This window comes from Hippoglossus hippoglossus, chromosome 9 (genome assembly GCF_009819705.1).
Source record: "Hippoglossus hippoglossus isolate fHipHip1 chromosome 9, fHipHip1.pri, whole genome shotgun sequence".
Lineage (NCBI taxonomy): Eukaryota > Metazoa > Chordata > Actinopteri > Pleuronectiformes > Pleuronectidae > Hippoglossus > Hippoglossus hippoglossus.
This window is the reverse complement of record NC_047159.1, coordinates 21,611,510-21,624,986: the sequence shown is the minus strand read 5'-3', so window position 1 is coordinate 21,624,986 and position 13,477 is coordinate 21,611,510. Positions and strand designations below refer to the sequence as shown.

Below are 13,477 nucleotides of genomic sequence, written 5' to 3'. Positions count from 1 at the left end.
AGTACACGACTGATCTTCTGGCTACACACGTCGCAACCTGAGGTTCTCAAGCATTTACTCACCAGTCCACAAACTAGGCTGAGGCCTGGGTACCTTTCTGTTTGGACTCCCACGCAATGGAACAAACTCGTTGAGAAGGTCGGGCTGGCTGAGTCCTTATCATCTTTTAAAATGCTCCGAAAAACATTTTTTATAAAGTGCTTTTACTGGGCTTGTGGTCTGATCTTACTTTTATCTTTTGAGTCACCTTATAACGGTGATTATTATGTGTTTAGATTACCATGGACTTGATGGAAGGATGCAGTATTAGTCAGGGAAGAACCTATTACATTTTGGTGTGGCTCTGGATCAGGGTGAGGATCCAGGAATTTTTCAATCTCTTTCTTCAACAATATGAGATGGAGCGTTTTATGACATTTTCTTGATTTCTCAGAATAATTCATGGATCTCGGTGAAAAACAATCAGACATTTTCAGGGAGCTGATGTTTCTGTGTGTGCAATTTGGTGCAAATCCAAATCTGGATCTAGTGCATTTAAATGTGGATTCACAAGGGGACTGGTGGAGGTATGAACTCTAGTTTTATCTAACCATGCTCCTCTAGCTTTATTTAGTGTTTTCTTTTCTTTTTTTATTATATTTTTAGAGTAGCAAGGAAATGAAGGAAGCAAATCTCCAGTTTTTCAACTGAAACAAGACATCACGTATTAATACCTTAAAATTCTTATATATTGTTATTATAGTACATCCGTGACGAAAGACTACAACAGTGTCGCATTCAATTGACGTCACCACCATCAGCTGACTGCGCCAGTATCTCGCTGCTCCAGCGAAGATGTGATGGTTTCGTTGTGTTTTCACAGCGAATTGTGAGGTTTCTGTTCCACTGTGTCGCACAGACAGTGTGTCAGACATGTTGGATTAAAGGTGACTCCTCGGCGCTGATCTCACCTGTTTTATGCGCATCTCAGAAAGTCGCTGTGTGTCCGACATGAGGTGGGAAAGTTTCTCTTTCCTGGTTTTTCTTCTTCACTTCGCCCAAACGTCAGGAGCTTCCTATGTGATCACAGCTGATGTGAGCAGAGCGGCAGGAGATCTGAAGCACTTCTGGACGAGCACTGGATTCTGGTAAATGTCTATTTGTATTCCCAGCGCCTCCAGCAGAATACACAACAGACAGCGTGAACCATGTCAGAAAGTTGGGATTTTACTGCATTGGAAAAGTAACGTGGGTTTATTTTAATGCCGAATCTACCAGAAGTTTTATGTGATTATAAACATATGTGAATTAATATTACATCAACTCGGCATCATCAAAAAAGCCATGATAGTTTTTTTAATGTATATTTTTCAATTGGAGAGTGGCAGAATTTTTCTCAACAGACAACAAAAGTCAGATCTGTGAGCTGGTTTCTTAAACGTATTGTAAAGTGAACTAGAAAGACACTCAGCAGAGCTCATACCTCCAGCAAGGCCCAACAATCCCCTTGTGAAATCACATTTACATTCACTGGAGGCAGATTTTTGTTTGGATCTGCACCAAATTGTACACACATTGAATATCAGTCCCCTAAATATGACTTTTTCCCCCATCAAGATCCAATTATTCCATGAGAAATCAATGAAAATGTTGAAAAATTTCTTTTTTAACAAAGTTAAAGAAAGTGAAAATCCATGGATCGTCCCCCTGATCCAAATCCGCACCAAAGTTTAATGAGTTCTCTCCTGACTCACATCACATCCTTCCACCACGTTTTGTAGAAATAGGTCAGGTCGTTTTTGTGTTATCCTGCAAACTAACAGACGCACGGACAAATAAACCATGTTGAATACATAACAATCATTTTTGTGTCATCGCAGTGTTAAACAGGAGATTGTTCTTTTGTGTCCAGCCCTCCTCTTCCTCACACCCAGGCCGACCACTTTGACCTGAGCGTCGACCAGCAGCTGAACCTGGCCTATGTGGGCTCAGTTCCCCACGGGGGGATCCAGCAGGTCAGGATACACTGGATGTTGGAGCTGGTCACTGCACAGTAAGTCAACCTGCAAGTGGAGAGCATGTACTCAAATTAAAGATTTGTCTAATTTGGTAATGATATAAAGTGTGACTTTTTATTTTATTTATTCTAACTGTCTGATGTCTTTGTAGAGATATCAGAGGACGACCTCAGTACAACTTCACTAAACTGGACCAGCTCATAGATCTCTTGTGGATGAATGGACTCCGACCAGGTACTGAGCCATCACCACAGGCTTAGAAACATCCCATCATATCTGTGATGCATATCTAAAATCATCACACTTGCCGCCACGTTTTCTTCTGGTGCCAGTTTGGTGCTGACTGGCTGAAACCCAGATGTTTGATTTAGATTATAAAACTGAGTTCTTTTTTGTCTTTCTTGCACCTCTGGTTTTCAGGCTTTGAGCTGATGGGCAGCGTCTCGAACTACTTCACTGACTTTGAGGAAAAATCACAAGTGGTCGAGTGGAGGAATCTGGTTTATCTCATAGCCAAGAGATACATCGGTGAGTGCTGAGTGATTATTTAAAAAATGATTCCAACCTGGTTGCATGAAAGCTGAAATTGTACCTTTTGTATGTCACAATTGAATATTACACATATTTGCATCATTTCAACCTTGTTAAATGTTGATTCTGAATCTCAGACAGATATGGCCTGGGAAGTGTTTCTCACTGGAACTTTGAAACGTGGAATGAGCCAAACAACCATGACTTTGATAATGTCACCGTGTCCATTCAAGGTAAAGTCATAATAGTTTTTAATAAGAGGAAATTGTAACCGTAATTTTGGCTTTTTGAAGGGATCTGGATTTTATGACTTACACAAGGTGACACCATATCACTGTAATGAAGGAGGGGGTCTCCTCCTCCCTCCTGCCCGGCAGTGACAGAAATCTTGTGTTCTCACTGTTCATGTGAGAGGGAGGGGTGCGGCTTTAGGGGCACAATTATAAAATGAACAGCTTGACATGTGACTCAATTCCCTTCGTTCTTACCAAAGAGCCGTTGAAAAGAATCAGATCGCTAACAAACGTCATTTCACTAAAGGCAAATTTGTTCCAATGATTTCACTCCTACACTTAATATTAAAATATATATACTGTACCAGCCATAATAAGGTACTGATGTTAAATAAAAATGGAATTTAATCAATCACTATTGTGTACCTGCAATGTGATTTATATGTTTTTGTACAGATATAGACAGAACACTGTGCTCAGATACACTGCTAAAATTCAGCCCATTCAAATGATTGTTTAAAATAAGATGCAATAAATGTTGGCTTAGAAATATTGCTCTTTGCTGTGAGTAGGAATAGACACATAGGCGTGTAGGTGTTGACCATTTCTGTGGCTGTTCTTTTTTTCAGGGTTCCTAAACTACTATGACGCCTGTTCGGAGGGTCTGCGTGCTGCCAGCCCCCTTCTGAGGTTCGGGGGTCCCGGAGACTCCTGTCATTCCCCCCCACACTCTCCGTACTGCTGGGCCATGCTGCAGCACTGCTACAACGGCACCAACTACTTCACTGGAGAGTCTGGGGTCAGGCTTGACTTCGTCGCCCTGCACAAGAAGGTGGGGTTTTCTGGATGTTACCTTATCAGGTCAATTTTGATACCAGGTCATGAGAAGTTTCACAGAAGGATTGAAATATATTATATTATCAGCACTGTCGCTAGGTTTTTGGTTTTAATTCCCGTCCTGCTGGGACATTTCTGTGCAGTTTGCATGTTAGGGCTGCTTCACGTCCAGCTTCCTGTGGCTTCCACCCACTGTACAAAGACAGATTGAGGTTCAGTGGAGACTCTCTTTGTTGGAAGCTGACTCTCTGTTTCTGTCCCTCAGGGAGGAGGCTATTCGTTGCCCATCCTCCAGCAGGAGATCCAGACAGTAGTGGAGATCCAGGAGCGTTTCCCCCGGTTCCGCAGCCTCCCTGTGTATAATGATGAGGCTGATCCTCTGGTGGGCTGGTCCTGGCCTCAGGGGTGGAGGGCCGATGTGACCTACGCTGCCATGGTGGTGAAGGTGAGGTGAAAGGATGGAGAAGAGCAACATGATACCCACAGAGTAAAATTATATTTGAACATTGGATGGTGAAGATCAACATTCATCTCTAAGTACGAGTGCAGAGCAAAGTAGTAGCTAACTTCTCATAAGTATAAGTCCCCTCAACATGTCTGATTTGTTTCATCCATGAGTTACTCTCTGATGAACAAAAATGTTGAAAAACATCTCGCATCTTACAATCTTTAAGAAAGTGAAAAGACATGCGTGGATCTGCCTCCTGATCCAGATCCGCAACTAAATATAAGAGTTCTTCCCTGACACATGACTCATCCTTCCACCAAGTTTCGTAGTGATTTGTCCGGTAGTTTCTGTGTAATCCTGCTAAATAACAGACAAACAAATGCAGAGGGGAGGAAATAATATATATTTAAACACATTTGAGAAGATGATTACTCTCACTATGACTAGAGCTCCACCAATTTATCAGTTGATCAATGAAAATCTGCCAATATGAGCCTTTCACAGTGTACGTTTGCTGATATGGGCCGATATGAAGACTTTGATTGAAGTTATCATAGCATCACTTTAGATTTTTCTGAAAATATTTACTGAAATAGAAACAACAAGTTAAGTCTGACCAGCCCTCTGTCCTGCTCCCTTCATCAGGTGATAAACCAGCACCAGGATCTGCTGCTGTCAGACCCCAACAGCACCATCAACTACACCCTGCTGAGCAACGACAACGCTTTCCTCAGCTACCACCCACACCCCTTCACCCAGCGCACGCTGACGGCACGCTTCCAGGTCAACAACACCCAGCCGCCTCACGTCCAGCTCATCAGGAAGCCTGTCCTCACTGTCATGGGCCTGCTGGCTTTACTAGGTGACGCTCCAGGGTTTTATGGGGAAATGTATGATTGAGGTGTGCTGGATGATGTGTGGATTTTCATAAGTAGACCCAGTGTAGTTAAAGCTCCGCTCTCCAGGATGTTGCTGCTTCATGTGTCCCAGTCTCATGGTAACAGCCCTGCTGTGTGTTCTAACGTTCAGGAGAGACCCAGGTCCTGGCTCAGGTTCTGAACGCAGCAGGAACCAGCAACAGCACAGTGGGAGTTCTCGCCAGCAGCCACGAGCCTGTGATTCCAGGCGGCTCAGACAGCTGGCAGGCGGCAGCGCTGGTTTACAACAGTGACGACAACCGCACCTCCACCAACACTGATGATGTCACCGTCTCACTGACAGGACTGGCTGCACAAAAGGGTGCGTTTACCAAAAGACTGTTGGCTTTAATGCTTTAGTGTCAGAATATTGATCTAATAACTGAAATCTGACAGGACGTTATTTCTGCATGTGAGCGATTCACTTCAGTGCTGCGTGTTCTGTGCGTTGTGTGTATCCAGGTCTTGTGTATGTCACATATTACATGGACAACAACGTGACCAACCCGTACCAGCTGTGGCAGAGCATGGGCAGCCCCGACTATCCCACAGCAGAGGGGTTCAGACGGCTCAGGGGGATGGAGGTAAACAGGAGGACTGAAAAAACAATATCCAAATCACAATTGTTTAATTGGTTTTTTTATTATCATTATTTTAAAATGGGATACAAACATCAACATTACATGGTTGTTGTTTTCATTTGAATTTATTCAACCCAATTTTATTCTCACTGTTATTGTGCTTGATTGTGCAAAGATGATTTTCAGAAATCTAATACAATTTTAAAACTATTTCAAATGTAATTTTTAACCATTATTGTTAGAAAGCAAAAACATTCAAGTTCAATTTAAAGTAAAAACATAATCTTCAGCCTTCCAATTTTCTTTGTTTCCATGTGACCCCTGAGGTTCTTATGACAGATTAGTTACAGCAGGAGTTCAAATCAGTATTAAGAGTCTGGCACGGCCATTTTGGGGGTTGTTTGGGAACCACTGCATTAAACAATATGTGTTGGATGGTGTTTGATTGATTGGAACTACAGAATCTCACACTGTCAGGCTGCTTCTTTGCTCTAACATGTTTGAGTTGAGTTATTTGACCCACTGATGAGGTGTCGTCATGTCAGGACCCTCATGTTGATGGACCCTGGGAGGTTCCTGCAGGCGACACTCTGACTCTAAAAGCCAAACTGTCCGTGCCCTCCCTTCTCCTCATCCACGTTTGTGCTCGGCCCAAAGCTCCGCCTGACCAGGTCGGTAGCAACAACACTCAAAAACAATGTGAACTTAAAACAACTCTGAGTGTATCTCAAAGCCTGATACTCTCTAACTCAATATGTGATCAGGTTAATGGATTACGCTTTGTGAGGATCACCAAAGGCCAAGTTCTGATCATCTGGTCTGACCACTGTGTTGATTCCAAGTAAGTGCACAAAACTAATGATATCCCTATGTATTTATTTGCCAATCCAAGAAATTATAAAGGAGGGGAAGTAGATACTGCTTCTTATCCTAAGGTCATAATGCAAAGCAGCTCAGAGGATTTAATCCCTCTATCGTGATGTTGAAATGCAGTGAATATGTCCATAAATGTCATCATGCATTACTCCATCATTCCTTTTCCTGTCTTATGTGCAGATGCATCAAGACTTTTGAAGTTGAATTCTCCGCAGACCACAAGAAATTCAGCAGGATTAATACACAGGACTCCATCTTTACTTCATACGTCTTTTCACCAGGTGAGAATTCCTTCAAGGATTGAACAAGTGATGATAATCAGCAGCATTATGTTATAGAAATAACAACGTATACCATGCTGTGTTCTGTAGTGGACCTGGAAGTCAGCGGTGTGTACCGAGTGCGAGCTGTGGACTACTGGGGAAGGCCTGGGTCGTATTCACTGCCAGAGAAGTATTCAGAGGAGCAATAGACCAGGGTCATGTGACACCTTGATAAATGCAGTGTTAAAATCTGATTTTACTGTTGATACTTTCTACACAGGATCACTTGTGTCGTCACTGGTATAAAATGAAAAATAGATATATTAAAATGTCACTAGACAATGAAATGAGTAATCTGATACACACTGTTACATAAACTGTTCCCATCAGAACAACAAATCTAATCGTTACATTCATCATCTTTACATATCTGTATTTTATACATATTCTATTTTGTATACTTGAAATGTCACTGATTTTTATATGTTATATGTAGATAAATAAAAGTTGGATCATCATTGTCAATTATCGAACACAGTTGTTTTTACAACAGCAAGTTTTTGTACAAAATTTATTGTCACCAATACAGATGGATTAAGCAGTGCATCACGTTTGATTTTTCACATTCACTCAAACACTAATAGTTTTCATTGGATTACACTTGGAAGTGTATTTTTGTTTCTGGCATATTGAATTTATCTGATCGTTCTCTTCTGTGCCGTTGGAACGTAGCAAATCCTAATTAGAACAGGATTATTCTCTTCTCTCCATTTCTGAGAGGAACTCTGTCTTCTTCTTGGGCAGCATGATCATCGATGGTACTGAAGGGCTGTTCAATCAACTCCAGCTTAGGTCCAATTTAGCAAGCTCCTGTTAAGAATAGAAGAACAAGTGATAGATGAGTTTATAAGTAACACAGAGCTAAACATTAAGACTAAAATATCAGGGAAAATCTAGGTGAACTATTTGTCCTCCTTTTTCTAAATTTGAAGTTAAGAATACAGACTCTTTTAAAAAGTCAGCAGCGTTATTTACTTCTAATCTTACAATTCAGAGCATCAGCTAAGACTGAGTGCCTACCGGTCTGCAGCACAGGCTGGAACTGTCCGGCCATGCAGACCTCCTCCTGCTTTTGGCGAACGACTCTCTGGGTGGCGGGGGAGAGGCCACGGGGGTTGCGGGAGAAGACCAGGGAGTAGCCGTCCTCGCAGCTTCCATCCTCCTTTTGGGTGCGGCAGGCGTAAGTGAGGGCGTAGTTGTCATAGTCTGTGTCAATGACCCAGTAGTTGTCACCTGGAAGAGCAGAGAAGCAGAAGTTAGTCTCAGTTGTGCGGGACAGAGAGCTAGAGGGTGTGTACACCTGAGGAGGCTCACCGCCACTGGACAGGTAGCTGGCCAGTCCCTGGTAGTTCATGAACATCTTGCCGGGGGTAACGGGATCGGGCACGGAGTACTGAGCAGCCATGTCCGCGCACACAACCCAGAACCTGGATGTCAAGCAGAGAAAGATATGTCACATTTGTAAGCAGGAATGCATATATGCAGTATGGCCAGAATATATCATATTTAATATATCGAACTGCTACTAAAGAGTTTTTTTTCAAAGCGATTTCTAAAAATGACAATGACCCACCCAAAGAGAGTGACTCTGCCCCTGGAGGAGGCCACCATGGACCCATCGTCTCCAACGGTGTATTCAGCAGAGATGTTGTCCTGCAGGAACAAACCCTCGGGGTCTTTCTTCTGCAGAGCGTACCATTTTCCAGCGTACTGTCATCACAAATAAAAAAACGTCAAAAAATCTATCGATCATTTTAATTGCCACACAAATCTCTTTTGTGCTTGTGTGAATGCAATGCAAGACACTATTTCATTGTACGCAGATGATATCCTGGTTTATCTGGAGCTTGGATTAGTTTTCCCTACTTGTCTTCTAACCTTCTGTTTATGGAATTATATGTATTCCTAAAAGAGTGTACTCACTCTCACGGGGTCGAAGTCCTCTTTGACTGTGAAGCTGTCCACCACGCAGGAGGCCAGGCTCTGCTCGATGCAGGCCAGGATCAACACGGCCACGGCAAACATTTGGAAGTCCATTCTAGAGGAAACCCCAAATTGAGCAAATGTAAAAAAAAACATTTCTGATTCTTATTTACAGCCGCACAAATCTCAATCAAAAAGCTACTTAAGCACGTCTACTGTAAAAAGATGAGTAGGTCCCCTCAAAGCAGCATGCACCTACCTGAAGTGTAGGGTGAAGCAGAAGGAGGTTTTCAGTGCAGAGCTGTGCAGTGTCTGAGCTGTGGTGAGCAGACGGTGTCTCAGTCTTTTATACACGATGCTCAGACAAGCTCACTGATTTATTTTCAATTCTTGAACCTAAATGCAGAGTTTAAATCTACCAATAATCCAGTTAACAAAATCCCCTGTTATAAGCAGATGAACCCTCGCATTCAGCAGTGTTTAGGCTTTATGTAATTGTTGTCAGTGATGTATAATGGCCCCCGGGGGTGAAGAGGTGGCCTGAGCCTCAAGTCACATGTCCACAGCGAAGGTTTTTATATGGAGCAAACAAGTGTATTTTGGGCACTGAGGTCACGTGGGAACCTTATTATAGGACCAAGTGTTAAAAGTACAGACTTACTGAGTCACACCAGAGAGAAAATAATGTAAATACAGGGTGAATAAATGACTGTGATGTGATTTTATGATAAATCTGGGGTTTGTTTTGTCCATTATCCAGCCATCTTCTTTCCGGGTTTTTTTTTGTGTCCATCTTCAGATAAAGTTCCCAAAACAGGGACATAATTTCAAAAACTGAACAAAGTTGATGACTGAGCAGAGAAGTTCTGTTATTATGCTTCATTACATTCACAACTGGCCTGAATAACTGGGGACAAAAATGATCAGCCTCCGTTTTATTATTGATAGATTTTAACTTCTGAAAGTGACTGTATGTGCACCTTAAATATGAAGGTTTTCTTGATTTTTACTTTTTTGGGTGGACTTTTTGGGGTGTAAAACACAAGTTCCACAAATGTTTGAAATCCTTACATGTTGAGATATAATATACTTGATGGCATAACTGGTAATGTGATGAGAAGCCGAAGAAAAGAGCTTTCTCAGTGTCAATCAACATTTTACATAAGAAAATAGCCTAAAGAACAGCACAGAGTAATGAACTCCTGTCATGTTATGTGAGCCGACACTCAGGTGTAACTGTCTGATGACACTTATTCTGCTCATGTTAAGTAACGTTCTGTCATCTTGTCCGTAAATGCTACCAGAGCTTCGACCTGTAATCCCGGGTCAAATATACAGGGAACAAACAGCTGAGGTGTGTTCAAGGAAGTTCACACCACTTCATAATCAGCAGTTACAGAGAGATCCAAAAGTGGGACATAGCTCTATTTCACAGGTAAAACGTGTTTTCCCTTCGGCTGCAGCAGATGCAATTATGAATCTAACTATTTTTTTTTTACCAATCTTCCATTAGATCAAAGTGTGCAGAACCACATTTTGTAGAACCACTTTAGAGCCGTCCATTTGGATTTTGTTGAACCTGTTTTTACTTTTTTTTAAAATTCATTTTCATTAAGTGAAACTTTTTATTTTATTTTAAACATTTCATATTTGCCATTCTAACATATTTTTAAGCAATGGAACAATGTTTTTCTGATATCTATGTTGTGGTGTGCTTGTGTAAAGTTGCATGCAGATCACAGTAATCCCATTCACCCCTGACAGGTTCCCATCACCGGTCTCCAGGGGGGTTTTTTTGCTTTGTGCCACAGTAGGTGAGAGCTAAGTAAAAGTGAGACGCATGGAAGCTACTGTATATTTTTGGTTGACCTTGGTATTGTTGTTGTTCTAATAACAACCTGTACTTAAGATATTAAGTAAGGCCATGTGCTCCGACATCCTGGGCTGCTCAGCAAAGTTCAAACCATTAACCAGACACAAGACGCGTCAACAGTATTAACTCTAATCTGAAAACAAGAGACAGGTTTAAATGATGCTGTTGTAGACACACACTTGCTTAATGGCAGGGGAGGAGTTCAGGGTGAACGTGTCTGAGCTCGAGCCACGTCAGGTCACTGGCTGATGGGTATGAATGAGGCAAGTTGCATAACAAAAGGATATGAGCGAGTGATTGTCGGACTGTCAATGTACGTTTGATAAACACATTTTTCTTCTTTGCAACATATGGATATGATTTAAATGCTCAGTAAAATGCTTTTCAAAATTAAACCTGAAAGGTAGTGAGGTAATTAATCAGTACAGAAATGGCTATATTAACGAAAAAAAACAAAAAAAATCAAAAAAATCTTTCCTGCTCCAGCTCAAAACTTCCCAACTTTTGTCTTTTTGGGACAATAAACTGACATTATCCTCAGATATTGGAAAATTATAATGGGTATATTTTACTATCGTCTACCTTCATAGACCCATTTACCATTAATAAAAAAAATACCTGTTGCATCTCAAGAAATAAAGTACTGAAATAACAGGGGTAATGTAGTTTATCACCATGATGTCATGAACAATATCTACATTAAGTGTTTTTTTATATTTGTCATTTGCTCACAACTTTATTTGTAACCTTAAGAGGAATTTCAAGTTGAGGTTAACAATGCTTTTCCCATTAAACTATTTAAAATTACTATTTTACATCTTAGAATGTTCATATTACATTAATGTAACAAATTTTAACAAAAATAAGTAAATGCAATAGATTAGACCCGTCGTATTTCAAGTGAGATCCACAAAGGTCTCAAGTAGGAAGCAAAGGAGCATCATCTGAGAACCATGCAATCACAACTTTTTGGGTTGTTACCATATTAGGACAAATGAAAAACAACTGTATTTTAAACTATGACTCGAGTTTTAATTGCAAAGAAACAAGTGATCACTAAAATAGTACATCTGTTTCATCTGTGCTGTAACAGTTTGTGGGGGGAAAACCGATTATTCTCAAAGGTCACACGTGAGTAAACGAAGACAAAGACTACAGTGGGCATGTATTTGTGTTTTCATGGCATTGCTTTGTTACAAAATTTAACAGAATAACTTATGAGGCAGCATTTGCAGTGTTAAATGCTGAGTTGAAGATCATTGTTTTATAACATGTTTAAAACTGCTGGCAACCCAGAGAAGTGTTGCATTATTCAAGTTAACACAAACACATCCACAACACATGACTGTTTGTGACCCGACTTTGCCGTCGTTACTCCAGAGGGAGAAGAGGTTGGACATTGTACATCTACGAGGACGTCCTCATGCAGCTTTACTTCAGAATGCTTTCTTCATTCGCTGTAAGGAGGAAAGATAAATATTTGAGATTAGTACATTTGTAATTTTACATTAACAGCATGACTGTAGTCCAACTTTTTAGTATAGTTCGAAGAATGATCTTACAACACCTGTGTTGTATGCTGTTGTCACTATTATTGTGTCCACCTGTATATGCCGAGCATCATACAGATGTATGTGTGCAAACAGGAAGCTGAATATCTTAAGCTGCTTTCAGACATGCACTGAACTCGCCAGTTCCTCAGAATTTTCTCCCTTGGAAGTTTGTGTGAATGCAAATGTCTGAGGGAGACGCTCCGCAGTCTCTGCAGACTTTCTCCACCTGGCCACCTATTATAATGTTCATAGAAATCCAGGCAAAGTTTATGTGTGAACACAGTAGGGGATCTCTGCTGGATTCACCGCGAGCGAGTGGGGGGATTGATGACGCTTCTAACACACGACAGACACAAAAATGAACCCGGTGAAAAAGCAGTGACGAAAATGTCCAGAGAGTTTGTGGTGATAAGAGCAGACAACGATGTGAGGGTGCTGTAAACATGATCACGTGATCTCCGCAGCGGAGTTAATACATCACTTGCTTGCTCCACCTCTCGCCTAAATAATGCGGAGGATTTGATGCTGTTGTTAATGCGTCTGTGCAGAGAACCCCCCCCCCCCCGCTGTGTTCTGCACGTGTGAAAGGCAAACTGCGGGTAAAGTCAGTAGCCAATTCCCCGGATTCATTTCTGAAAATGGCTTAAGTGAACTAATATATAAGTGAATGAGGCTGAAGACATTACCTTCTGCTAGTTGCTTGGCAATGCGCTCCTGCTCTTCACGGACCTTTTTCTCCTCCTCCTCGATCTTCCTCTCCTCAGCTGCGATGGGCTTCAGGTTATCTGAGCAAATTAGATAATGGTTGGCAAATTCAGTTTACAAAACGAAATTATCATCATCAACTGCCTGCCTTGTATCTCAAAATTACATCTGGCATGATCTAAAGTAAATGTACTCTTGAGCTGCATTAAATAAGATTTGTATGTCTTGATATAGGTTAAATATAATAAGCTTAAATTACTTAACAGCGTCAACACCTCTTATATGACATACTGCAGGAATTTAATACAGATTAGTCTCAAGTCAGGTTTTTGTAACAGATCATTGGTTTTAAGTTTTTTAAACATGATGTTGTTTGGTGAGTTGAGCTTAGTGCACTGCTGCTATAAAAGATACACGTGGTGTGAATAACGTACCATATCTCCTTTTGCCATAGATGATGCCAGCAATCAAAGCTGAATACCTGGCGGTCTGTAAGAGAGGAAAAATGAGTGTGCACATTAGTCAAAGTCTTAAAATCTCAGAATGACCTCCAAGCAGAGAGTCAACAGAGGACAGAGGCATCTAGAAGTACATGGTTGTTTTTGACAGCTTGACTTAGCATAGCTTCCTAATTCATAGCTACATTCTTTACGTAACTTAAAAACACAAAAAGTCTCATT

At 41.2% G+C, this 13,477-nt stretch overlaps 2 protein-coding genes across 4 annotated transcripts; one reads left to right on the top strand and one right to left on the bottom strand.

Moving 5' to 3' along the window:
* The first annotated feature begins 815 nt into the window (after window positions 1-815).
* Window positions 816-7,239, top strand: idua (alpha-L-iduronidase). The gene is made up of 14 exons (XM_034596154.1): window positions 816-1,127; window positions 1,892-2,032; window positions 2,149-2,231; window positions 2,418-2,525; window positions 2,666-2,761; window positions 3,391-3,593; window positions 3,864-4,043; window positions 4,692-4,908; window positions 5,076-5,285; window positions 5,426-5,547; window positions 6,090-6,215; window positions 6,309-6,385; window positions 6,601-6,701; window positions 6,792-7,239. The coding sequence occupies exons 1-14, from the start codon at window positions 958-960 to the stop codon at window positions 6,890-6,892; spliced, it is 1,935 nt and encodes a 644-aa protein (XP_034452045.1). The 5' UTR covers window positions 816-957; the 3' UTR covers window positions 6,893-7,239.
* Window positions 7,240-7,335: 96 nt separating this feature from the next.
* On the bottom strand, window positions 7,336-10,935 carry LOC117768076 (purpurin-like). 3 transcript variants are annotated; one of them, XM_034596156.1, is made up of 5 exons: window positions 8,926-10,935; window positions 8,667-8,781; window positions 8,317-8,453; window positions 7,764-8,170; window positions 7,336-7,553 (listed from the first exon to the last, which is right to left on the bottom strand). In XM_034596156.1, the coding sequence occupies exons 2-5, from the start codon at window positions 8,778-8,780 to the stop codon at window positions 7,543-7,545; spliced, it is 669 nt and encodes a 222-aa protein (XP_034452047.1). In that variant the 5' UTR covers window position 8,781; window positions 8,926-10,935; the 3' UTR covers window positions 7,336-7,542. The 3 variants fall into 3 exon arrangements, with proteins under 3 accessions (XP_034452047.1, XP_034452048.1, XP_034452046.1); XM_034596157.1 differs by lacking the exon at window positions 8,926-10,935 and having other exon boundaries at window positions 7,764-7,976; window positions 8,058-8,170; window positions 8,667-8,916; XM_034596155.1 differs by lacking the exon at window positions 8,926-10,935 and having other exon boundaries at window positions 8,667-8,916.
* Between the last annotated feature and the right edge of the window lie 2,542 nt (window positions 10,936-13,477).